The following is a 25,730-nucleotide window of genomic DNA, read 5'->3' on the forward strand; positions in this document are numbered from 1 at the left end:
AGTTTGCTTCCTTTTTTCTTTTAGAATGTTAATGTAGGCAGATTTGGTAGCCTATATATTAAACATCTGATGTGGCAAACCGCATACATAGTCACCATGATCATATTTAACATGATTCCAGAGAGCCCTCTCTTATCTTATTTATATAAGTGTGGGATGATGTGGTAGCTAATGCTAATGACCCCAATGTGACTTCAATGCTATTTTACCTGTCTTATAAGGATTCTGAAAAATGTCAAGTGCTTTTGAAATCAGAGGTGAGCATCATCATTAATATTGTCATTTGGCAGCTTCCCCACCCCTGCCCCAAGGGAGCAGGCAGATAGGGTCACCTATTTTATTTGTGCCTTTTTCAGCTGTTGCTGGGCAAGGACATGGCTTTAAGATTTAATAGAGGAGGGGTGGCTAGGTGGCGCAGTGGATAAAGCACTGGCCTTGGAGTCAGGAGTACCTGGGTTCAAATCCGGCCTCAGACACTTAATAATTACTTAACTGTGTGGCCTTGGGCAAGCCACTTAACCCCATTTGCCTTGCAAAAAAAAACCTAAAAAAAAAAGATTTAATAGAGGAACTTTAGCTGACTAGATTGCAACTGTAAAACTTTTGGTGCTTTCACTAAGCCCAAGATGCTCCCTGATGTTTTATAATCACTTCTGACCAGGGAACTGGTTCTATTCAGTCCTATTCAACTCTTCAATATGAGCTGGTATTGTGAAAGGTACTGTGCCAGGCTATTTACAGAGGGTTAGAGACAAGAATTGTACCAAATGAGGAGGAATTATAGGATTGTACCCCGTACCAGTAAAAAGCATATCCATGCTGTTAAGACCATGGATTCATCCATGTACAAATCTATTAGCTCCAATTGTTTTCCGTGTGGGTGTCCCATCCCCCCAGAAATAGAACAGAACTGATCTTTACTGACTCATCCACTTGGAAACCCAAAGATGCCAAGAGAAGAATGACTAAAAAAAACAACTAATTTAGTTGAGGTTATTAAAGTATCTCACACAGATTGTAACTAAGAAGATGCAGATGAAAATTACAAAATTAAATAGTGATATTAATCTCTCTAGTTTCACAAAAGAGTAATTAAAAATGTTAGACTTCGATTAGTGAGAATAATGAATCCTGTGAAGTGGCTGTATTATTTGAAGTCACATTGAGAATTTCCACTGGGGTGGAACCAATTATCATATTTTTGATAATTGAAACTTACAGTAATTTTGAATATATGCAACTACTTCACAAGATTAATTATTCACACTACTTTGGATTGAGCTGTGTTTCATGATTAAATTGCTGTTACTATATCTTTTAGACCACTAATTATTATCTTGGAGACTTCAATTTACTTTTTTGTACTTTCAGTGAATGACAAGGCAGAAAAGCTTCACTCAAATTATTGTTCTGCTCAGTTAGTAAAAGGCACTAATTATCACCCATCACCTTCCTAGTCCAATCAGTTAACTGGAAGTACCAGTTGGCCTCATCCCAAGAACTCACCATATGCACACACTCCATCAGGGGCAGCCTCACGGACTTGTTTCCAGACAGAGACACAACACAGGCTGGAGTTTCTGGTGTAGCCTCAAGAAGAGCTATTACAGCATCCACACCCAAGCGACTAGCCTGAAAGTGAAATGACATTATAAACATGAGACCCAAAAGCATCCTATTAAAAAGGACATCTGGGAAAAGTCAATGTAGAGCCTTCTATTAATAAGAATCTTTGGAAGCAGTTACAATCTCAAGCCCTTACCAACTTTTCTCAACATATAGGTTCTAAACATCCCCATGAATAAACTAATCACAGGAACTTGTTCCTGATACAAAGTATATGTTAGCTGCCTGTGTTCTCACTAGACTTATTCCCTTTAATTTTTTTAAGAGTCCTTTCTTATGCATTAATGGTCTTTGACCCTTTTTTAAAGGGTAGGTCTCACTCAGTATTCCTCATGAGGAAAATAAAGCAAGGCTATGAAACCAAGAATCCATAATCTATAATTTATTTTATTCTCTTGTCTTACCTTTTATCTCTTAGCAAGTCCTTAGCTACCCCCATTATAATTCTGTCTTCTAGGAACCATTCACCTGGTACCCAAGCTACAGTGGTAATGAATTATAAGGTCTCTTAGTACTCTTTAAGTCTGTTTTACTTTTCTTAGCTGGTTAGTCTCAAGCTGGCTTTGAAATAAGCACAAATAGTCATTAATGTCTCAGTTAACAAAGCTCTTAACCTGACCAGAAATGGACTATTTGGCACTTTGCCTATTGGCCCCATTAGGGAACTCATCCTGAATGTTAGGCAGAATTACCTACTAAGTTGAGATCTGGTTCCTTTGAATAGCCAAAAGTAGATTATTTTTTTCTTGGAGATTGCCAGAATGAAAAAGAGTGATTACTCCTATAAACTTACCAGAATCCTGTCAAAAGCAGAAGGAGTTCCTCCTCTTTGGACATGTCCAAGGATTGTCACACGAGTATCAAATCCCAGTTGTGAAACTACAAGCTACAGAAAAATTCATTACAGTAATGAGAAAACACAATATTGCAACAGGGAGTTGTGTGTTATTTGAATAATTACTGTAGTAACGTAGTCATGAAAACTGTAAGAGTAAATGTAGTAATAGAAGACATACTTTGAGAGTTTTGGTTTTTTAAAACTCTTTCTCATATATATATGTATGTATATATGTATATGTATGTATGTATATAACAAGGGAAAGTTTAAACTCTCTAGTTTTCCCCCGAAGAAAAATAAACTAAAAAACCCCCATTCAAACTTGTTCTTTTTCAGTCCAAGCTGGTAAAAAAGTAAGTTACATATTAAAAATATTCAACAGCTTATATTAAACTATTCCAAAAATAGAATTAAGAGCTTTGGAAATTTTCTTCTAATCATCTAAATTGCCTTATATTTTAAAAGCTATGTATGAGACAGTATGTTAAAAAGGAGCATAACATTCACTGGGACTAGGCTTGGCATCAGGAAGACTTAGCTTTAAATCCTGACTTTAACATTAGAAACATGGTCCTCAGTCAGTGGTATAGGATTTGTTTTCTAAATTATAGATGCTGATGAAATAAAAGACCAGTTGTTTATTAAGGCATCAGGGAATAACTGAAAGATCACTGTACCATAAGTCAGGAAACCTCAATTCTAGTTCCTAAAATCCTCTCCTAATTAGAAGAGCAATGCTGTACAACAGACTTTATTCCAGTTTCTTTTCTTTAACTGTGAAAGGAGATTAGATTACTTCTTCCCTTGGTTCCTTCTAGCTCTAACAGTCTATGATTACAGAGTACCTAGCTGGCTCAAATGCATTGCAATGGAATAGGAAAACAAAACAGACCTTATAAAATGTCATTGAACTCTATGTAGAAAGAATATTAATTCTTTCTGAATTTGTTTTTAAATTCTGAATTTTATCACTTCCTGGAAATATTGGCAAATATCTTCCAAATTAAAAAATGTTCATTTTAAGAACAGTAACACTCAATTTATATCAGTACAATTTATGTTAAAAATAAAGTGCTCAGTAAAAAAGTAAAAAATCAGCTTAGAAAAGTTGATTTTTTATATCACTAACAAGATCAAAGGAGACTTAAACTGTGAAGGTTGTTGAGGCTGAAGCCCAGACTGGCTTGTGCCTCACTCTATCCTATAGCTTTAACTACCTCCAAGGTTTGCCTGTGCTTCCTTCATGGAGTCTTGTAATAACAGCAATCCTGTAGGATGAACTAAGAAGCCTCTGGGGAGGCAGGTCTATACTGATAAATGTGGGGTACTAGCCAGGGCAGTCCAACAAAAAAGCCTACTGTTGCCAGTTCCGTCTTCAGAGTTGCAAATAATATGGTGATTCACTTTCAATAAACTCAAGATGGCTTTTTTCCCAGAAAGACCTCTTGGCTAGAAGGTAACCAAGCAAGAGAGGACACCAAAATGTTCCAGCAATACAGTTCAATCCAACAAACTCTGCCTTTGTCCCATTGTTTGACTTTGGGTGCATTGGAGAGAGGTGCCTTGACCTTAGGTGCATTAAGATTTAGGCAATTTTCAGAATGAGTTGCAGAGAAGGAACTAACCTACATTCTAAAAACTGGGGTTAGCAATAGTGCCTACTTCACAGGGTCATAAGGATGATCAAATGTGGCTTATTAACATTTATATATAGATGTGTGTGTGTGTATGTTTTATATTTTATATTACATATATATTATAAAGCTTTAAGAGCTATTTAGATTTAAGCTATAAAACAATGGCGAGGTGGGGAGTGGCTAGGTGGTGCAGTGGACAGAGCACCACTGGCCCAGGAGTTAGGAGTACCTGAGTTCAAATCTGACCTTAGATACTTAATAATTATCTAGCTGTGTGGCCTTGGGCAAGCCACTTAATCCCATTTGCCTTGCAAAAACCTTTTTTTTTTAAGTTTTTGTAAGGCAAATGGGGTTAAGTGGCTTGCCCAAGGCCACACAGGGAATTATTAAATGTCTGAGACCGGATTTGAACCCACGTACTCCAAACTCCAGGGCAGGTGCATTATCCACTACGCCATGAGCTGCCCCCTTATGCCCCCTGCCTTGCAAAAACCTTAAAAAAAAAAGGAGAGATTCCTTGAAACAGGGAGTCATCTGTTAATGAAATCATGGCAGGTACTAGGCTAGGCACTGGAGCTGCTAGGATAAAAGAAAGTCATGGGTGCTTTAAAGAGAATTATTGTTAAGATCTGTGCTTGAGAAATAAGGTGAAGCAACTTACTTCTTTAACCTTCTCTGAAGTAATAGGTTTATTATGTTTATCAATTGCCCCTTCTGCAACAATTATGATGTTCAACCTCTTCTTGCGGGCACGGGTCTATGGGAGAGAAAAAATATGTGTTTTTTTCCAAGACATTTTTCATTTAACATTAAATAGGAATTAGGATAAGAAAAGAGAAAACAGGACCATTCTGACTAGGATATTTGGTGATAATGGAGAGTCAAATGGATATTCAGGCAAAATCTGAACTCATAAGCCCTCAACTCACAAGCAAGGCACATTAACTAGCCTAAATGAATTACTGATACTTCTGGGGAAAAGGAAATGCTTTTTCTATTTCATTATAGCAAGTACCACTCAAATACATGAACATTTGAAGACAAAATGTACAGCAAATGGCATTAAAATGATCTATCACCTCTGATAAACTATCACACAGATGCTTCTCCCAGCCTTCTTCAGGTGGGTATTCTGGAATAAAGACCCAATCTGCACCACAAGCCAGAGCGCTTACAAGAGCAAGATACCTATTCAAGAAATAACAAAAGCAGACATTACACTTTGTAGGGGACATTGCACTGGACTGAATATTAAACAAGGGGACAGCATTTAGGAAAAATCCCTATTATACACCCTTGATATTTATAGAGGGGGACCTCAAACCATCATTCCCACATAAATCTTCTTTTCCTAAGATGCTAAATATGGCTATCAATCATAGAAAATCACAATCCTCAAAAAATTGAAATTACAACTAATTCAACAGTCAAAGAAAGACAGAAAGAAAGAAAGAAAGAAAGAAAGAAAGAAAGAAAGAAAGAAAGAAAGAAAGATCTATGAGAAAACTTGGACAAAAACTACCCAGGATAAGAAGATATGGGTGGGATTTCTCTACTCTGATGAAAGGAACACCAACCCGATCAGAATTGGATACAAAGAGCATGGTATGATGGAACACATCTCAAATGAGAACCTAGAGTCCCAAGTTCTAGTTGTGAATCTGCCAACACTTAGACATGGTGATCTCTAGTGTTCTAAAGCATATTATTTTCTAAATACATACCCACAGTGTCTTCCCATAACCTCCAGAACAAAGGTCCTCTGGTGGCTGTTAAGACAAAAGGAAATAGGAAACCGAAACATAATTAACCTTAACACTGTCATGATTAAACAAAAGAGAAAGCTACAAAATTAAGTCAAAAGTAAGAACATAATTCTACAACCACTAGAGATATATAAACTGACCAAATCTACAAATACAAATCTGTGCTTATTCAAATAGATGCCTCAGATCACCTGGTATGAAGAGTATCTCAATATCATTGAAAACTATTCATTTTCAAAACATAAACTTACTTTTTTGATTTTAAGAACATATTCACAGAATTTGAGAATTATAAATTCTAATTATAAATTTTCTTATGATTATTTCAGGGGAGTGAACAAACTTTCACGAACAGCCTTATTTTCAATATAAAGAACCACTGATTGTACATATTCCTACAAAAAGAACCCAGAAATAGGGTGCCTGGGTGACTGTGAAAAAATAAAATGCTGGTGAAATTTTCTTAACAAAAGAGACTTAGAGACTAAGAAGAAAAGGAAAATAAATTAAAAAAAAACACAGCCCTATTTTTCTGACTCTCATATTTTCAAACACTCAAGTTGTTACTAGGATATCATGAATCGTAGGCTTTTCGTGACCTGACATTCCAATTTGCTTAGGCATGCTTTGCCAACATTCAGATATGGGCAATTACTTTGCCCAGTTCTATCCCCAAGCTCATTTCTCTCTAATGTTTTTACCTCTGGGCAGTGGTCATGATGGCATCCACGACTTCAATGATTCTGTGCAAAGCAGAGTCGGTACCAATTGTTATATCCGTCCCACAGAAGTCATTGTCTATAGAGCCCACCATCCCCACAATGTTGAGGTAGGCATATTTCTTCACGGTCTCACTTTCAATTTTACCTGTTTAAAAATATTTACAGTGTTCATCATGGTGACTGCCACTAGATGTTCCAGGAGTAACATAATGTTTAAAGAAAAATGATCTTGTGTGAGAAATTATTTACTCATTTAGATTAACTCCTTATCCTCAAAATTTTTTTTGAAAAATTTCAAGAATTTGGGGAAAGAAGACTTGACAAAGACATACAAAAAATTCACAGAATGAGCTGCTCATCAGAATGGTATAATAAAAGGGCAGGTAGGTGATACAGTACATAGAGTACCGGCCTTGGAGTCAGGAGGATCTGAGTTCAAATCTGGCCTCAAACACTTACCACCTGAGCAAGTCACTTAACCCTCTTTGCCTCAGTTTCCTCATCTATAAAATGAGCTGGAGAAGGAAATGGCAAACTACTCCAGTGTCTTTGCCAAGAAAATTCCAAATGGGATTACAGAAAGGGATATATATATCTACATATAAAGCATAGATTGTAAGAAAATAAATTCCATTATATTCCATAAATAGGATTTTTAGAAATTCTTCTGCAGAATTATTAGATATCAAAGACAAAAAGTCTGAGTTTTTAAGCCACAATCCTATCAAGCATTTGGTGAGCTGACTGATATAACTAAGATGCCTTAGAAGAATAATCTAAATGAGTAAGTAGGATAAGACAAAGTCCTGACAAATGTGCTGTTTAGAAAGGTTAATTTTCTAGAAGACAACAGAAAGGTGTAAATGTACCTGTTCGGCACAATTCTTCCAGCAGTCCATTCCATTCTTCACGGAAAAGGTTGGCTCCTGTTAAGCTTCCATCCCCACCAATCACACAGAGGTTAGTGATTCCCTTTTGAATCAAGTTATAAGCTGCTTGTAAGCGTCCTTCCCGGGTACGAAATGCTTTGCAACGTGCACTGCCAATGACTGTTCCTCCCTGGGGGAAAAAAGCACATTCATTTACCTCCTTCTAAATAGATGGATACATGCATTATCCCACCTATGTATGTGTGTGTGCATATATATGACAGAAGTATATATGCACACACACACACACACACACACACACACACACACACACACACAAAAGACTATCAGAAAATGGAAATTTCCCCTTTCAGGTGGTCAGCCATCTTGATTCTTGAACTATATTATGATAAAAAGATAAAAGTGTGGAAGCTGCCATCCATTCATCCTATTCATTCAGTCAACATTTAAATACCAACTATATCCAACAAATTGAATTAGAAATGGGGGGGGATATAAAGACAATAGAAGCTCTCAAGTGAGCTGCTTACAATTTTACTACATGATAATTGTTCTGTTATAGGGAATTTTTTTTGAGAGAGAGAACAGTTACTGATAGCACAAAAAGATTCTTCACTTCAAAAAAAAAATTTATATAGAGGCTTCTTTAAATACTGAAATACCCTGCTCATTTAACATGACTAAATTTGCAAAAGTAAATCTGTACCTGCAATCTTTCCAGAATACCTGTGCCCAAAGAGAGATTCATTTGCATGGAGAAAGCTATTTGTACCAGGAGATATAAATCTTTAATAGCACATACATGTGGATGCATTTATTCACTCATATGTAAGCACAAATATCAGATAAGCATATATCTTATGCTGACTTTTAGAAATATTCCTTTCAAAATAAGTTGGCATAATACCATAGAAATATATTTTTTTTAAAAAAGCAACCCACTATCAATTAAATGACCTTTCTCTATGTGCACATATACATACTATCACCCAGTCTGCCCCAGGGTAAAAGCTCAAATTTGCTGAAGAATAATTTTTATTACCTAACAACACTTCCAGTATAGTTAAATGATTGTACTCTTCTGATAACTGCAATAAATAAGTAAATTATGACTCTGCAAAGCAAATTGAAATATATTTAAAAGGTTTTTTTAATTGGTACAGATTCTCATGGTTAAGTCATTGGGAGGACCAAGTAATTATAAATAAATAAATGTTGATTTGAAATCTATAACTCCAGTCATATGAGAAAAATATCTCATAATATTTGATCATCAGCATTTAATTCAATAGGGCAACTAATGATAGAATGAGTGGTCCTGAAGTCATGAAGATGTCTATTCCAATCTGGCTCCAAATTCCAACTATGGGACTCTAGACAAGTCACTTAATTCTGTTTGCTAGAAAAGGAAAAGGAAAACCAATACACTATCATTGCCAAGAAAACTCCAAATGGGGTCATGGAGAGTTGGGCACAACTGAAAACCTAATTAAGCATCTCCCAGTGAGAGGCAACTGCTGCTCTGAATTCTCTTTTCCCCACTTTCTCTTTTGACAAGAAGAGACAGAATTATAGAATAAAAGATGAAAGTAAAGACTTAAAAATTTTAAAATTTGCTTGTATTCAGACTCAAGGTATCAGCTGGGATTCTTTAAACAAAAAGAAAATTCTGCATCATAAAAGCTAGATTCAAATTTTTGTTCAGTTGTTTGTATTCCATCACAATCAAATACCAATTTTTTTTCAGCCATTCTCCAGTTGATGAAATGCTGTAGCTAGGTGGCACAGTGGACAGAGCATTGACTGGCCTTGAAGTCAGGAGGGCAGGAGTTGAATCCAGCCTCAGACACTAGACACTTACTTAGTTATGTAACCTCAGGCAAGAAATTTAATTTGCATCCAAGGCCATCTCCAGTCATCCACCAGATTCAGATGGCTGAAGAGAAAGTGAGGCTGGTGTCAGCACAGCATCCCCTCACTCAAATCCAATTAATGCTTGTCATGGCATCACCTTCCTGATGCCATGGTCTTCTTTGAGATGAAGGACAAAACCATCATCAATTGATAAAAATGTCAATTATTTTAAGTAAATATTCCACATTAGCAAATATTCTTCCTGATGTACAAATCAAAGAAGACTTAACACCGTCCAGCTCCAAACTAAACAAGGATGCCTTTGGTTTCCCTGGGAATTTCTGACTATTCTGGGCATGACTGAGTTTGATAAAGAGTAGCATGAAATAAAACGCTGAGGAAAGAAGTGTTCATTGGGATATGGAAGGGGGAAAGGTGAAGGGGAATGAGGGAACCTTCACTCTCATCAGAGGTGGCTTGGAGAGGAAACAGTATATATACACTCAATGGGGTATAGACATCTAGGATAAGAAGGAGAGAAGGTGAGGTGGCTAGGTGGTACAATGGATAAAGCACCGGTCCTGGAGTCAGGAGTACCTGGGCTCAAATCTGGACTCAGAGACTTAATAATTACCTAGCTGTGTGGCTTTGGGAATGTCACTTAACCCCATTTGCCTTGCAAAAACCTTTAAAAAAAAAGGAGAAGGGGGATGAGGGGAGAAGGGGGGGATGTGAGTGATGGAAGAAAAGATGGACCTTGGGGGAGAGTGATCAGATATATCACATTTTCTTTTACTTCTTGCAAGGGGCTGGGACTGGATGGCCTGTCTGGGACCACAGGGCCAGGTGGTTGCTGGGCCTTAGGGGTGGTATGTGGGCTCAGGGCCTCTTGGCCCCAGGGCTGGTGATCAGTCCACTGTGCCACTCAGCTACCCTACAGCACATTTAAAAAGAGGGAAAGAGTGAAAGGAGAGAGAAAATATAGTATATGGTAGTGGGGAAGTACGAATAGAGGGAGTTACGATCAGCAATGGCAATGGTGGAAAAATATGGAAGTAGCTTTTGTGATGGACTTATATCATAAAGAATGTGATCCACCCATGACAGAGCTGGTGGTGTTGGTATACAGACTGAAGCACATTTTTTTTATTTTTTATTTTTATTTTTTTCTTTCCTTTATTGCTCATGAGGGTCTATATTATTGGGGGAGGGGGCATTATGTTTATTCTAAAACAAGAATATTTTAGTAATGTATAAAAAAAATTTGTACAAAAATAAAAAATAAATATAACTAAAAGTGTTCATTGGAAGTCAAAGTAATCTTTAAAATTATATGGGATTATGGAAAATATGAGTCATAATAGGCACACATTAAATGTCCCCAGGTAAGGGATTACATCAAGATGTAACAAATTCTAACTGGTAGATCAACAGGAAAGCTGGGCAAGTCAATTTGAACCTAGTCTTTGACTCTCAGCAGTTCCCGAGAGCTAGGCCAACCATATTAGAAGGGCTATGGACAATGTTATTCCCCATCCAGAGGCAGAAAAATGAAACAAAATAAAACAACCCTTCAGTATCTGATGAATTACCTCTTATGTACCTCTTTCCTTTAATCCTAATTCTTCATACCAAAAATAACTAACATGTAAACATGTTTATCAAAAATAAAATAAAAAGGTACCAGAGACAATGGGGACTGAGTGTTGCAGTGGATAGAGCACTAAGCTTAGAGTCAGGAAGATGTGGATACTACCTTGTTAGTATTTAATGCTTGTTAACTGTGTCACCTTTGACAAATCATTTAATCCCAATTTGCCTCAGTTCCTCATATGCAAAATGAAAGAAAAGGAAGAGAAAGAAATGGCAAAGCACTTCAGTGTCTTTGCTAACAAAACCCATATAAAAAGTGCATAGGGTTCCATAAAGTCAGACATAACTAAACAGCTATAGATAATGAAGTAATATAAAAAAAATTTCACTAAGTTTTCTGATAAAAGCTTCTTTTCTCAAATATATATAAACTGAAATACACACAAAAAAGAGCCTAGTCTTTGAGATGGGACAGAACTGGAAAGAGGTTAATGTTGTAAGTAATATCTTTAAGATTCTGTTAAGAGAGCTACTTTCACTATGTGAAGCAGGGTAGGGGAAGAAGTATGAGAAGAGAGAATAGGAGGGGTAGAAGAAGGCTTCTATTGCTAAGAGAGTTTAGGAAAGGAAAGTCAGTGCTTCCATTCTCTCCTTTTTCAGCTCTCTTCTCAAGGTGGAAAAACTAGGGAATCCTAATTTCACAAAAATATAGTGATCCGAATAATGAACAAAAAAAAAAATCCAATGTACTTGGAAAAACAACCTAACTTACCTTAAGATATTAAGTCATAATTGTTCAACATTAATGGTAGCAGGAAACTTGAAACTGCCTGCATTGACAGACTTCCTTTTGATCAGAGGAGGGAACAAAATGAGCCAAAATATGCTTCCAGGAAGGATTAAGAAAGTTGCTTAATCACAAGAAAGCCATGAATCAGAAGCTGTGTCTACCTTCCAACATCCAAGATTTACTTTCAAATGCCAAAACTTTTTATAATCAGATTGATTTAAGGAATCATTATTCCTTTTTTGTCACAGTTTAAATCAGTGTTGGGTATTAATTTGAGAAAAGTCTTCCCCAGCAAGGATGGCTAAATAATTGATTAGATAACTCCATTCAGTTTGACATATATTGCAATAGGGACCCTTGTAAATTATCACATTCTAATAAAATGCCATAAATGGCAAAAAAAAATATTAAGTTTTTTTTGGTGCTTGTTCACATGTAAAATCAAATGCTTCTGCATATGTGATTTTGGTTTGGGGAGGCAATTAAAAACTGAAAAATTACTTTGGCATATCAATTTGGGGAATTTATTCTAAAACAAATCCTAGTCTGGACAAAATATTAATATCTCAGTTCTTTCTTTGCCAAGGTAATTCTAAATCAGTCAACTCTAGTTCATTTCTTGTTAATTCTGATAATTATTTTAGGATAATTTTCTAATTTTCTAACATTTTCTACTTTATAGAAAAAAAATGACAATCATTTCTTTCATTTTTCAACCCAACTTCATTTTCTCTCTATATATATTCTTGACATCCCCATGTATAAGATGCTCCCTTTTTTGAAAAATTTGGGGAAATAAAAACTGGGAGTTGTAGATTTTTTTTAACTTTAATTTCCCACTTTTCCATGCTTGTTTTTGTGCTCATTGTTATAGATTGAAAAAGCTGGAAATGCAAGTAAAACACTTGTCTTTGCACTCGCTGTTTCACATTTGTTACTGGTATTTTAGGTTACGTTTTGCCACATCCTGCCCAGAAATGACTCAGAAAAGATTTTCACCTAGTGCTGAATTCAAGTCCACAGTGATCCAGTATGCAAAAGTGAATGGAAATCAGACTGTTGATCCTCCTCCAACTGAGAAAACAATCTGCGATTAGAGAAAGAAGAAACCCAATGGAAAACGCCACCAGAGAAAAAGGCCATAGGAGGCAAGTCAACCAAATGGCCTGAGTTAGAGAGTAAATTGAAGAGATGGATTGAAGAGCAAAGGGCCATTGGAATTCCTGTGATCACAAAGATGGTTCAACATGAAGCCAGAAGAATTGCTGATGAAAAAGAAGTGTCTGATTTAAAGGAGGACACCATTGGTGTTTTAGGTTCATGAAACAGAATGGACTAAGCATGTGTCCATGCGCCAGATGTGCCCAAAAGATGCCCAAAAGCTATGAGCAGAAGGTCCTTGAATTTCATGAAGAATAAAACTTGAGTTCAACAACTTTATGTAATACATGTTTTTCTGAAATTATGGGCCCCAAAATTAAGGTGTATCTTATACATGGAAAAACATGGTGTATACAAATACAAAGTTACATACCATTTGGAGAATGCTGGAAACACATTCCCAGGTCACTTCAACGATATTATTGCCTCCATCAACCATTCCTTGATAACCCTAAGAAAAGAAAGAATACGTGATTTCATGGGGGGGGGGGGATGGAGGAGGAAAGAATGGCAAATGTTTATAGCAAAATTGATGCTTAAATGGTACAAAATCTAACTATTGAGTACAATCAAGATTCTGAGAATTCTTTTTTTTTTTTTTTAGGTTTTTGCAAGGCAAACGGGGTTAAGTGGCTTGTCCAAGGCCACGCAGCTAGGTAATTATTAAGTGTCTGAGACCAGATTTGAACCCAGGTACTCCAGGGCTTTATCCACTATGCCACCTAGCTGCCCCATATTCTGAGAATTCTAGATAGAAAAATAAACTCATTAGTTAAAAATAATAAATTACAATAAAACTCCAATAAACAAACTACTAAAGGAAGATTCATTTGTTTACCTTTTTATTATAACACTTAAAAATGCATTCTAGACCTCCTTCAGGTAGTCTGTATAAGGAAGATTTTCTCAAATTTAAGGTGAATTTAGGCTGTCAGCCTAAATAGTTTTGGGGTCTTTTTGTATACTTTTAGCAAGAACACTAAAGCTATGTTACTACAGTCCTACCAAAGGAAACATGAGACTGCAAAAAAATTCAAGTGTTTATTTTTAACTAAGAACCCACTAGATCAGATAATTCCTCTCAAGATTGCACTCAACTCCCTACAGGATTTCCTTTTCTATACTTCTGTGACATCCTCTTCCCCTCTTCCCTCCTTTCAGTTCATTTTTATGTGTTGTCTTTTCCATTAGTTCATAGGGACCTTAAAGAGTTAGATCATCTCTCTCTCTCTCTCTCTTTCTCTCTCTCTCTCTCTCTCTCTCTCTCTCTCTCTCTCTCTCTCTCTCTCCCTCTCCCTCTCTCTCTCCCTTTCCCTCTCTCCCTCTCTCCTTTCTCTGCTTGTCTTATCTGTTCCCAGTGCTTAAGTTAAGAGGGAGAAAATATTAGAGTTGAAAAAGGAAAGTTAATAAAGATAATTAATTGGTAAATGGTTCTTAATTTTAATCAATTTTTAATCAAAATTTGAATTTTGGATTATAAAAAATAATTTTAAGTTGTAAGGGATCTTAGACATCATTTGTCCAAGTGTTGGGAAGGTCCTTCATTTTGGGGGGGCTCAGCCTTCAGTTTTCTCATTTATTAAATGATGGGGTTAAACTATGTAACCTCTGGGGTCTCTTCTCCCTCACTACCTCCCAGATTAGTGGTATTATACATGTGTTGGATAAGTCAGATGTAGTCCACACTCCTTCTAAGTGTGACTTAGGCAAGATTAAAATATAATTGGAGCGGGGGTGGGGGGCAGCTAGATTACACAGTGGATAGAGCACTAACCTTGGAGTCTGGGAGGACCTGAGTTCAAATATGACCTCAGACATTTATTAAGTACCTAGCTGTGTGAACTTGGGCAAGTCACTTAACCCCATTGCCTTGCAAAAAATAAAAAATCTAATTGTAAAAAATTTAACATATGAAATAAAAATATAATAAAATAGATAATAAAACATTATAAACCTAATCAATGTAGCCTGCAGAGATCCTTATGTATGGTTATTGACTTCCATGCTTACTTGTTTGGCATCATTAACCAAGACCCTCTTTTGTCTCTCTCTCTCTCTCTCTCTCTCTCTCTCTCTCTCTCTCTGTATGTATATATATATATATATATATAAAATATCCCTTGGTCATCTTGTCTTTTCCAATGGGTTCAAAGATTTTCCAGAGCCAGAAAGATTCCTATTTCTGTTCATTGAAGCCTACTATCTTCCCTTAATTCCAATCCTACAGTTGCCTATGAGTCATCTCTTCCTAGCCAGACTTCAGTTCCAATCTGGCCTCACACACTAGCTTTATGACCTCTGACTACCTCAGTTTCTTCAACTGTAAAGTAGAAATCAGGATAGCACCTCCTTCATGGGATTGCTGTGAGGATCAAATATGGGTTGTATAAATTGCTTAGTACAATGCCCAGCACATAGTAGGTGCAATATAAATGCTTATTCCCTTTCTCTTCCTAAATGTCCTTCCTGTAAACATCTCAAACTCACTTTGTCCAAAATATTGATTCTCTTTCTAACTGCTCCTCTTCCAAGCATACAAATGAGTAGAACAAAACACTTTTAAAATTTTTTAAAATTCAGTTAAATTATCTTTCTGCCATCATATCACTACCCTATTCAATACACCTATTACTTCTGGAATCCAATAAAACACCACTAGGTTGTCATTTAAAGATCTTTACAACATGGCTCTAACAACTCTTTTCAGGTCTATGATACATTAGTCCTCTTCACTCACTGTGCAGTCCAACCAAAATGTCCTTCTGGCTATTCCTTCTCAACTTTCCATCCCCATATTCTGAAACTGGCTGCTCACCATGTCTAAAATGTACTCCCTCCTTAGCTCTGCCTCTTAGAATATCCAGTTAATTACTCAGCTACATAACCAACTCAAACAGAAAGTCAAACAGAAAAACAAAGGTTATATAGTCTTGTATGATACTGCCTTTCTCCACAAACTCTAGTATGTCAGGAAAACTGAATTACTCTCCACCCTTAGTAACCATATCATGATTCCTTCTTTTGTAGTAGTCAGACTGTTTTCCAGAAACAGAAAAGCCTGTCTACACACACACACACACACACACACACACACACACACACACACACACACACACAAGACCAGGGTTCATATATCCACATTAAGTTCTACCCCTATAAATTTATTATCTTGGAAAGCCATATGCTATTCAGTAGTGTCATTCTATAAAAAATGCCTGGAACTTCCTGTTCTTTTTTGTCTTCAAAATCAAAATCTATATCTATATCTATATCTATATCTATATATATAGAGAGAGATAGATAGATAGATAGATAGATAGATAGATATATGCCACTCAAGCTTTGTAGTACCTTAAAATTGATCGTCAGAATTATCCTGCTTGAAACTCATTCTACTACATTTAGGGAAGTAGGAAATGTTTCAATGCATTTCAAGTCAGAAATCTGAATTCATTTTACCACAGAAACAATGAATAAGTGGCGACTAGATTCTATTTCAAGTGTAGTATAGGTTAAACAGAGTGCTGCAGTTTGTCCTGGGAACTCAATTGATTTTTATATCATTCAACTAATGGGAAAATTCTTAGGAATTTCAAATTTATTTATGAAGGAACTTTAGAAACTGTTCCTTTTGCAAGCTCAGGGTAATCTTTTAGCATATGCTAAGGCATGGGGTAGCCAGGTGGCGTAGTGGATAAAGCACCGGCCCTGGAGTCAGGAGTACCTGGGTTCAAATCTGATCTGGTCTCAGACACTTAATAATTACCTAGCTGAGTGACCTTGGGCAAGCCACTTAACCCTGTTTGCCTTGCAAAAAAAAAAAAAGAAACCTAAAAAAAATTACCTAGCTATGTAACTTTATGTAACTTTGGGCAAGTCATTTAACCCATTATTAAGGCATTTTCAATTCTGAATGCACATAAAAGCCTAGACAGATAGCACCAGTTGGTACAATTAGGAAATTTACTGTCATTATGAAAGAAGTCTAAATGAATCAATTATGGTTTGGTAGACTCCCACTACATTTTTAGACTAGCTAACCACAATAGAAATCTCTTCACTGAAGAGAGAATTTATCCAACAACCTGACAGACTTCACTAGAACAATTTCTTAAATAAGGAGTATGAGCCATAATGGAAACTTCACTCAGTATTGGATTAACATTTTAAACTAAAAATCGAGTATCTCTTCTCACTTGTAACCATGAAATTATGTCCCAGAGGTTCTCAATTTGGAAGCACTACCCATGCTAAAGTTTCTCTTAAAGGAGCCTAGACCATGAGAAGATAACACATGGTTTAAGTCATCCATATGTAGATGATCAAGTCCCTGAAAGAGGAGCCTAATCTATTTATAAGTGCTTCTGGAAGTGAGCCAGATATCTGGTATAGAATAGGGAATTAGTGGACTTTCTGACATTTATAGTCAACCCATTATAGTATATCCCAAATTTAGAAATGAGAACATAGGAGCAGCATATAGCTACATTAGAAGCACCAGAACAGAGATTCAGAATATCTGTTTTGTAATAGGATAGCTAAGAGGACTTGACAACTTACTGGCAAGACCATCAGGAAAATGTTACTTTTAAATTCTAAATGCCTTTAAATTGGACCACCTAATTTGTATAGCCTTCTGACTACAGAAGATTAAAGGACTGGAGGCTTATACAAAAACTTTGCTTCCATCAACAGCATAGCTTTCTGTACAGCTATAGATATAACATGCCACCTTAGGAAGACAATATCCTCAACCCTATTATGCAGGATTGTCATACCGCAGGAATATTGGCCTACTCTTAAGACATGAAGAATATAGTTCTCATCATTTTAGTGGCTTGCTGCATCTGATGTATTAAAGTAAAATAAAGAAATACTTCATATATTGAAATATTTTATATATTAAAGAATTACTTTATATAAAGAAATATATATATATATATATATATATGTATATGTATATCTTGCAACTGATTGACAGGATCAAAATGGGATCCTAAAATCGCTGGGCACAAATTATTCTTGCAATTAATTAGCTGTATTCAGAATAAAAAGTGGAAAATATGGAAGAATAAGTCCTCTATCCACCTCTTTTTTGAGACTGTATATTTTTCTCAGTCTCCCAATCTGAAACCTTTGAACTAATAATCTTTTTTTTTTTTTAGGTTTTTGCAAGGCAAATGGAGTTAAGTGGCTTGCCCAAGGCCACACAGCTAGGTAATTATTAAGTGTCTGAGACCAGATCAGATTTGAACCCAGGTAGTCCTGACTCCAGGGCCGGTGCTTTATCCACTACGCCACCTAGCTGCCCTGAACTAATAATCTTAATGAGAAAAATTATCAATCATTCTCTGACTCTCAGTTCTGAAACTGCTCTACATGAAATCATTCTTTATCCTTTCCAAAGATCTAACCATTTTCTTTAAAGTAAAATGGCAGGGGCAGCTAGGTGGCGTAGTGGATAAAGCACCGGCCCTGGAGTCAGGAGTACCTGGGTTCAAATCCGATCTCAGACACTTAATAATTACCTAGCTGTGTGGCCTTGGGCAAGCCACTTAACCCGTTTGCCTTGCAAAAAAAAAAATACAGTAAAATGGCTGAAAGTTCATTGCTGTCCCTTCCAATAGAATTTGGGCAGTTATTAAATAAGGGAAAGGGGTCAGTCCTTGGCTGATCCACTTAGAAGCAGTACCCTTGGCCAGTATCTCAGCCAGAGGGGGATAATATCATGCTAAGAAAAGGAAGAAATCTTTATTTCAGTCAATGAAAGTTTACTGGAAAGGAGAATATAAGGAAGTGGTCAAAGAACTAAATGGTTTTAGGAAAATGATTCTCCAAGGGTGTGTCAAAAACATAAATGACTTTTGTCTTCTTTGGTGAAGCAAAAGACCAACTGAACTTTTCAGGTGAACCTTGTAAATATCTTCTGTAATATTGTGCTATTTTCTTAGCTCATGTAGAGTATAAATTATAACGTGATAATGGCTTGAGAGCAATTTTCAGAATCACAGAAGTAATGCTATCTTGTCTTCAATACTCCAAGTAAGAATGTTTATATTAGAATAATCTCAATAAAATTATTTCTGGAAAAAGATTGAAAAATCCAAATTAAAACAATTCTAGGGGCGGCTAGGTGGCATAGTCGATAAAGCACTGGCATTGGAGTCAGGAGTACCTGGGTTCAAATCCGGTCTCAGACACTTAATAATTACCTAGCTGTGTGGCCTTGGGCAAGCCACTTAACTCCGTTTGCCTTGCAAAAAAAAAAAACCTAAAAAAAAACAACTCTAATGTTTTATCTCATATTTAGTCAATTAGTCAAGATAACAATAATCAATACTGGAGGGCAGCAATGTTGGTGTATGTGAATTAAAACAACCATTCAGGAAAGCAATTTGTGATTATGCAAAATCCATACTCTATGGCCCAAGTATCCAGGCAATGTGTAGGAACCAATTTCAAGTATGTCATGTGTGATAATCAGTAAATTTTCAGTAAGAGAACTTTCATTTTGGAAACTGGCAAATACTACAAATCAATGCTTCAGTTGCTATTCTATTTAATGTCTAAACCTAAGAAAGTTATGGAGAAAATGTTAATAATAAAGATTAACAATGTGCCCTAAATTCATTATTTTTTTTTTAGGTAACATCATACAACTGCAGAAATTTCTCTATTGAGCATTTAGCTTAAGGAACTTATAGACCAAAAGAAAAATTACATATATACTATATATATGTAGCAGCACTTCTTAATATGGCAGTAAAGAACTGGAAACAAGTTTTTTATAAGAGTGCTCTCTATGGAGTAGGATTGGGAGAGTAAGGATAGAAAAGGAAATGTAATGACATTAAAAACAAGAATAAATAAAAAACTATTTGATTTTTTTTTAAAAGAAAGCCTTAATTCAAATTCTATTTCTGTCCCTTGTTATCAGAAGAACCTTGGGGCAAAGTCAGGATTCTGATGTAGTACAGGGAGTGAGCCAGGCTGTACTCATGACTAACCATTGCATGTCTTTATGACCTTGGGAAAATCACAATGTCACTGGACCTTGATTTGACCAATTATGAAAGTGGTAGGTTAATTGCATATGTTCAAAAACCCTTCTAGTTTCAAAATTGTTATTTTTCCCCAAAAAAGTTTATATCCAAGAACTAGTACAGTAACAGGCAAATTTATCACACCCTTCTTCCTTTTCATTACTTAGATAGAAAGGCATTTTCATGAGGAAGTAAGTTTTTATTGTATTTTAAAGTGTCTGGTACCATGGATATTGTTTGATCAACACACTAAAAATGTTTTTAGGATTCTGTAATGGAATGCTGACTACTAATTGCTCTGCTAGACAAGCAGTATGGGAAGGCAGACACTGAAAATTTTATTCATGGCTTTTACTAATCATTCACTACATGTCCCAGATTCATACTTGTACAAGTTTAAACGAGGCAAAACTGGTTAAATCAAAATAAAATGTCAATTCTTTAGTAGGACTATCAGTGCTTCAGGATTAGATACCAATTAGATATTCTCAAGTGAGACATAATAAAAATATATAAGCAATTAAAACAGACCTATTCTTTTTGGTATCTTCTGGTAACTGAAAGATCTTGGTAACATTACAAGTTACAGAATAGAGAAATGGCAGATCAGTGGGAAAAATACTGAATTTGCTATCCAGAGTCCCTAGATCAATTGAGAAAAATCACTTAAATTCTTTGGGCTTCAGTTTCTCCATCTGTAAAATGGGGGTTGAAGGAGATATTAGACGATCTCTAAAGTTTTTTTTTCTTCAAAAGTAATATTTTATTAATCCATTTTTGCTTCTTTATATTCCCTAAATATTCCCCTTTACCCTCTCCCAGAAAGTCATTTTATTTATTTATTTGTTTGTTTGTTTTGTTTGTTTATTTATTTTTTAGGTTTTTGCAAGGCAAATGGGGTTAAGTGGCTTGCCCAAGTCCAGGTAATTATTAGGTGTGCTGGATTTGAACCCAGGTACTCCTGACTCCAGGGCCGGTGCTTTATCCACTGGGACACCTAGCCGCCCCCATCCTAGATTATTTTAAAAGAAAAGAAATGAGAAAAAAGAGAACGTCAACAAAACCAATCAATGTCTTCAACAAAACATAGAAAATAAATTCAAAGAGTCTCAGCTATAGCCCTCCCATCTCTGCAAAGGAGATATTTTCTCCTATCTCCTCATTAAAGTCAAACTTTTTCTTTGTAATTCTGTAACATTCACATTTGACTATTTTAATTGGCATTTCATATACTCCCAGACAGTTATAAAATAGGTGAAAAAGAATTTATTAACCACTTACAGTGGGTCAAACGTTAGAGATACAAATGTAAAAACAAAGATAGTCCCTAACTTCTAGGAGCTTACATGCTAATGGGGGACAACATATAAAGTGTAGTATTAGCCAGGATTTCTTGGTAACCCCATCCTTTTTTATTTAAAAAAAAAACTGTTAGGGGTGGCTAGATGGCCTAGTGGATAGAGTACCGGCCCTGGAATCAGGAGTATCTGAGTTCAAATCCAGCCTCAGACACTCAATAATTACCTAGCTGTGTGGCCTTGGGCAAGTCACTTAACCCCATTTGCTTTGCAAAAAAACACCCCAAAAAAACAAAAATTAAAAAAAAAACTGTTAGAAGGGATGGCTTAGTAGGTTACATGGAAGGAACTAATTAAAACAATTCAGAAGATGAAATGTACTGCCCTTTGAGAGGTGGTAAAGTAATGAAAACCATTTAGAACAGGTAAGATGATAAAACAGAAATGTCAGGGGTGGCTAGCTGTGTGGCCATGGGCAAGCCACTTAACCCCACTGCCTTTCAAAAACTAAAAAAAAAAACCCAACCAAACAAAAAAAAAACCAGAAATGCTGGCAAAACATAATGTCAGAAGTCAGACTAGCTGAATCCACCTAAAAGAAATGTGCAATTGTATATCAGTTTTGCCTACCTACCTGGTAGACAGAATCCTGATATGATAATCTTTTTTTTTTTTTTTTTTTAGGTTTTTGCAAGGCATTGTGGCCCAAGGTCACACAGCTAGGTAATTATTAAGTTTCTGAGGCGGGATTTGAAAGCAGGTAATCCTGACTCCTGACTCCAGGGCCAGTGCTCTATCCACTGAACCATCTAGCCACCCCTGATATGACAATAATCAAATGAGGGAAATACACTCTTATACACACACAACTCTCATAGTCACAATTCTCATAAACACAACCCCCCCAACAAAACTTCACACATACACACACACACACACACACACACACACACACACACACACACACTCACTCTGAAAAATGTAAACTACCATATATAAAATACTAGTACTGTGCAGGGGTAAAAGGAATTTAATTCCTTTTTGGAGAGATTTCCATAAGCACTAAATATAGGAATTAAAATGTGGAGAGAAACATAAGATTAGGGGAAAACAAGTCAATGTGTCTATGCCATTTAGAAAAAAATACACCTAATAAAAAGTAAAGAATCAGAAAAAAAGATATTCTTTAAAAACCACTTTTATATTTTTAAAGTAGAGAGGAAAAATTGCAAATGCTAAGAGCTTATTACCAAAAACTTGCCAAAGAATGAAACAAAAACTTTTATGTCTATTTACATATTCTTCAAAGGGAGGACAGGAAGTAGCTCCAAGGGAAAGAGCATTTTGCATATTGACATGCAAATACTGCAACTAACATTGAAAAGGCATTTCACAAAGCAACTTGGAGAAAGAAGAGTAATCCCAAGCTCAGAAAGGTGCCAACTTCTCATTTTCAGGCCAAAGAAGTGACTGTGCAGGCCCAAATGATGGTGTCAGGTCAGAACAGCAATTGCTCTGAGGAATGGAAATTCCCAGTCTATTGTAATCTAGCTTTTGAACATCCAAAGAGCATAAATGGCCAAACAGAAGCTTGCAAAGGTTTTCATTAGATATATTATTTTAAGATGATCTTTTTCTTTCCGATTTGGTTTTAAATATCAATAGCTATGTGGCTCTGACTTAAAAAAAAAATTTTTTTTTGACACCTAAATCAAGAGATTCTAAAAAGACTGGGTAATATTAACAAGGAAATACTAAATAGTCCTGAAGATTCCTCTCGTTCCTCAAAAACTTTTATTCTAACAAACTGACACAAAAAAGGATGATGTGGTATTGTTCAAAAACTTAGCTCACTCACTCATTCTTTTATTAGATTGTGGTTTTTAGCCCAGGATAGGTGTACAGCAGCCACACATTGGCCCTTCTCAGTACTGATCTTCAAAAGAGCTTTGCCCTTCCTTCCCTATTTCTGACCTGAGTGGGTCCATCTCCCCACATGCAACCTGAGACCATCATATTGAGAGATGTCAGGTTTTAGTCTGAGCTCCCAAGTTCAATGGATCTGTTCACCTCAGTCACAAGTGCAAGTAAACCTTATACATATAATACATTTGTATATGTATCTATGTTTATATATTTATGGATGAATATGACCATGTGTACATGTAAATATATAGCCACTGTGTGCAGATATACATGCAAATACATGTGTAGAAATCTCTCCAACAGATGTGCAAATATACATGTGTATTATTTGGATAATTATCATTATTAATAAAAAAAACAGGTGAATGTAAAGAGAAGGTAAATGAAAGATGAAGTGAAGAAGGAATGAATGTTAGACTAACCTCATACACAAAATATACTTTGGCTCCCACATAGAGTCCCATCCGTACTACCGCACGAACAGCCGCATTCATTCCTGGGAAGGAAGAAGATAGAGGTCAGTACCATTCAACTCATCCAGGCTTAAATCCAAAAGATTCCCTAAACACTCCATATGCCTCTGTTCAGAGTTCCTAAAGAGTTATCACAGGTTCTGAAACAATTAAAAAACTTGGATTACAAGTTAAATTAATAGAAAATAATGTGGATGATGGGAGCGATTATTTCCATAATTTGGAGAGGATAGTATGGTTCATTTTCTATTATTTTTCATAAAGGATTAATTAGGCAAAGCCCCTAAAGCAATTGTCATAATTTATATAATTACTGGATAAAAAGACTGGCAAGCAGTAGTAATCATGCAAATTTTAGTGCAAAGGAAATGCATCATGGTTGTTTAAATGAGATTTCCTCTATTTTTTCCTTGATAGCAGAAAGAACCCTTGCCAAGTCCTCTACTGTTTTGTAAATGAATCTTATGGGTAGCATACATCCTATGGTATAAAGAAAGGTGCATCCTCACTGACGTTGTTGTTTAGTTAATTAGTCAAGCCTTATCAGGAGATTGAACATTAAGAGTTCTGAAAATTGACAGAAAGCAGTCTTAACCTACCTAGTAAGAGGAGTTGGCAATGTGACCTACTCAGCAAACTAGTCTCCCAACTGAGAATTTCTTTTGAACATACTTAGTCAAGGTTTGTTTGAAGTTTTAGAAGTCACATGGAGTCAAATCTGATAAGTGAGGGGTGGTCAAGGTAAATAATATTCATTTGAAAAAGTAAATTAAGAGTTGATCATATAGTAACAAAAAGACTATGACCCAGGTTAAAAGAAAATACAAGGGCTCCTCATAGGTCCAAGTCTACTCTGACAGACAAGAGCTTTGATGATCTCTAGTGTTTGAACTGCTACCATTTTTGACCAATAGCAATTCTCTCCTCCTTAGGTAGCCTGCTAGTCTCTCCCTACATTCATTATATTACCTCCATATTAATTCCAAATTTAATGCATACACACCCAAATGGCTTAGGCTCTCCAAATTGCCACAGTCAAGCAATCTGCCTTCAGCGTCCCTAGTAACTAGAGTAAGTTTATGCTAGCTACCAAACCCCACCGAGATTCTCTCTACTATTCCTAGGATGTGTGAGAGTGTCTTTGAAGCATGGTCAGTCAGGGAATGTGGTCTAAAAAGAGTATGTGGAGGGCAGCCAGGTGGCGCAGTGGATAGGACACCAGCCCTGGAGTCAGGAGGACCTGAGTTCAAATCTCACCTTAGACACTTAAAAATTACCTAGCTGTGTGACCTTGAGCAAGTCATTTAATCCCATTGCCTAGCAAAAATATAAGAGTATGTGGATCAGTTTGACTAGAATGTACTATGGAGATCATGGTATGGGGGGGGGGGCAGAGGAGAATATGTGTAATCAGCTTAGAAAAATAGGTTGGCGTCAAACAGTGAGGGTGTCAGGAAGTTTCTTTTGTTAATATTTTATCCTAGAGGCAACAGGAATCATAGAAGGGAAGTAATATGATTGCGCATAAGCTCTAGGAACATTAGTTTGGTAACTGGGTATAGATGAAGTGGAGAAAGAATATGAAGGCAACTAGGAGATCAACTGGAAGACTTTACAAGAAATCTAGATGAGAAATGACAAGGTAAGGAATAGATTAAGGATCAGGCTGACCAAATCCATGGGAAACCAACAGGAGATGAGGGACCAAGACAGACCGGAAACCCACAGATTCTTCGCCACACCATATGCCCTCCTTCTGGTCACCATAAAGCTCTCCATTACCCATCAGGGTACTAACAATGTTGCTTTCTCAGATATTGTAGGGTTTCATGACCTGAAACCTTATCTCTCTTGTGTCAGGGAGCAGTTGGAGATTGTTAAAAATTATTAAACAATTTTCTAAATGTAACCAAAATCATCCTCTACTTACTATTCCAGTCTAAGTCTTACAAAAAAATAATCATTATTATAATTTAAAATTAAAATAAAATTCAGTTTATTAATAGTTTGTTAATCATACCTCTATTAATGAGGATAATAATCCTCACCTGTATAAAAAATATACTACAATGTTTCCCTACTTCTAATCTATCCCCCTCTAATTCATGCTTAA

At 36.2% G+C, this 25,730-nt stretch overlaps 1 protein-coding gene across 3 annotated transcripts in view; it reads right to left on the reverse strand.

Annotated features, from left to right (window-relative positions):
* The window catches only part of PFKP (phosphofructokinase, platelet), a 64,345-nt gene extending 40,681 nt beyond the window's left edge, over positions 1-23,664 (reverse strand). For all 3 annotated transcript variants that reach the window (XM_074193211.1, XM_074193210.1, XM_074193213.1), the window contains exons 1-9: positions 23,567-23,664; positions 13,251-13,328; positions 7,459-7,648; positions 6,569-6,734; positions 5,826-5,870; positions 5,181-5,289; positions 4,763-4,858; positions 2,420-2,512; positions 1,507-1,632 (exon numbers count right to left, since the gene is read on the reverse strand). In XM_074193211.1, coding sequence (XP_074049312.1) covers positions 1,507-1,632; positions 2,420-2,512; positions 4,763-4,858; positions 5,181-5,289; positions 5,826-5,870; positions 6,569-6,734; positions 7,459-7,648; positions 13,251-13,328; positions 23,567-23,638 — 975 coding nt within the window. In that variant the 5' untranslated portion in view covers positions 23,639-23,664. The remainder of the gene's footprint in view (positions 1-1,506; positions 1,633-2,419; positions 2,513-4,762; positions 4,859-5,180; positions 5,290-5,825; positions 5,871-6,568; positions 6,735-7,458; positions 7,649-13,250; positions 13,329-23,566) is intronic.
* Between the last annotated feature and the right edge of the window lie 2,066 nt (positions 23,665-25,730).

Source organism: Macrotis lagotis, chromosome 7, assembly GCF_037893015.1.
Source record: "Macrotis lagotis isolate mMagLag1 chromosome 7, bilby.v1.9.chrom.fasta, whole genome shotgun sequence".
NCBI lineage: Eukaryota > Metazoa > Chordata > Mammalia > Peramelemorphia > Peramelidae > Macrotis > Macrotis lagotis.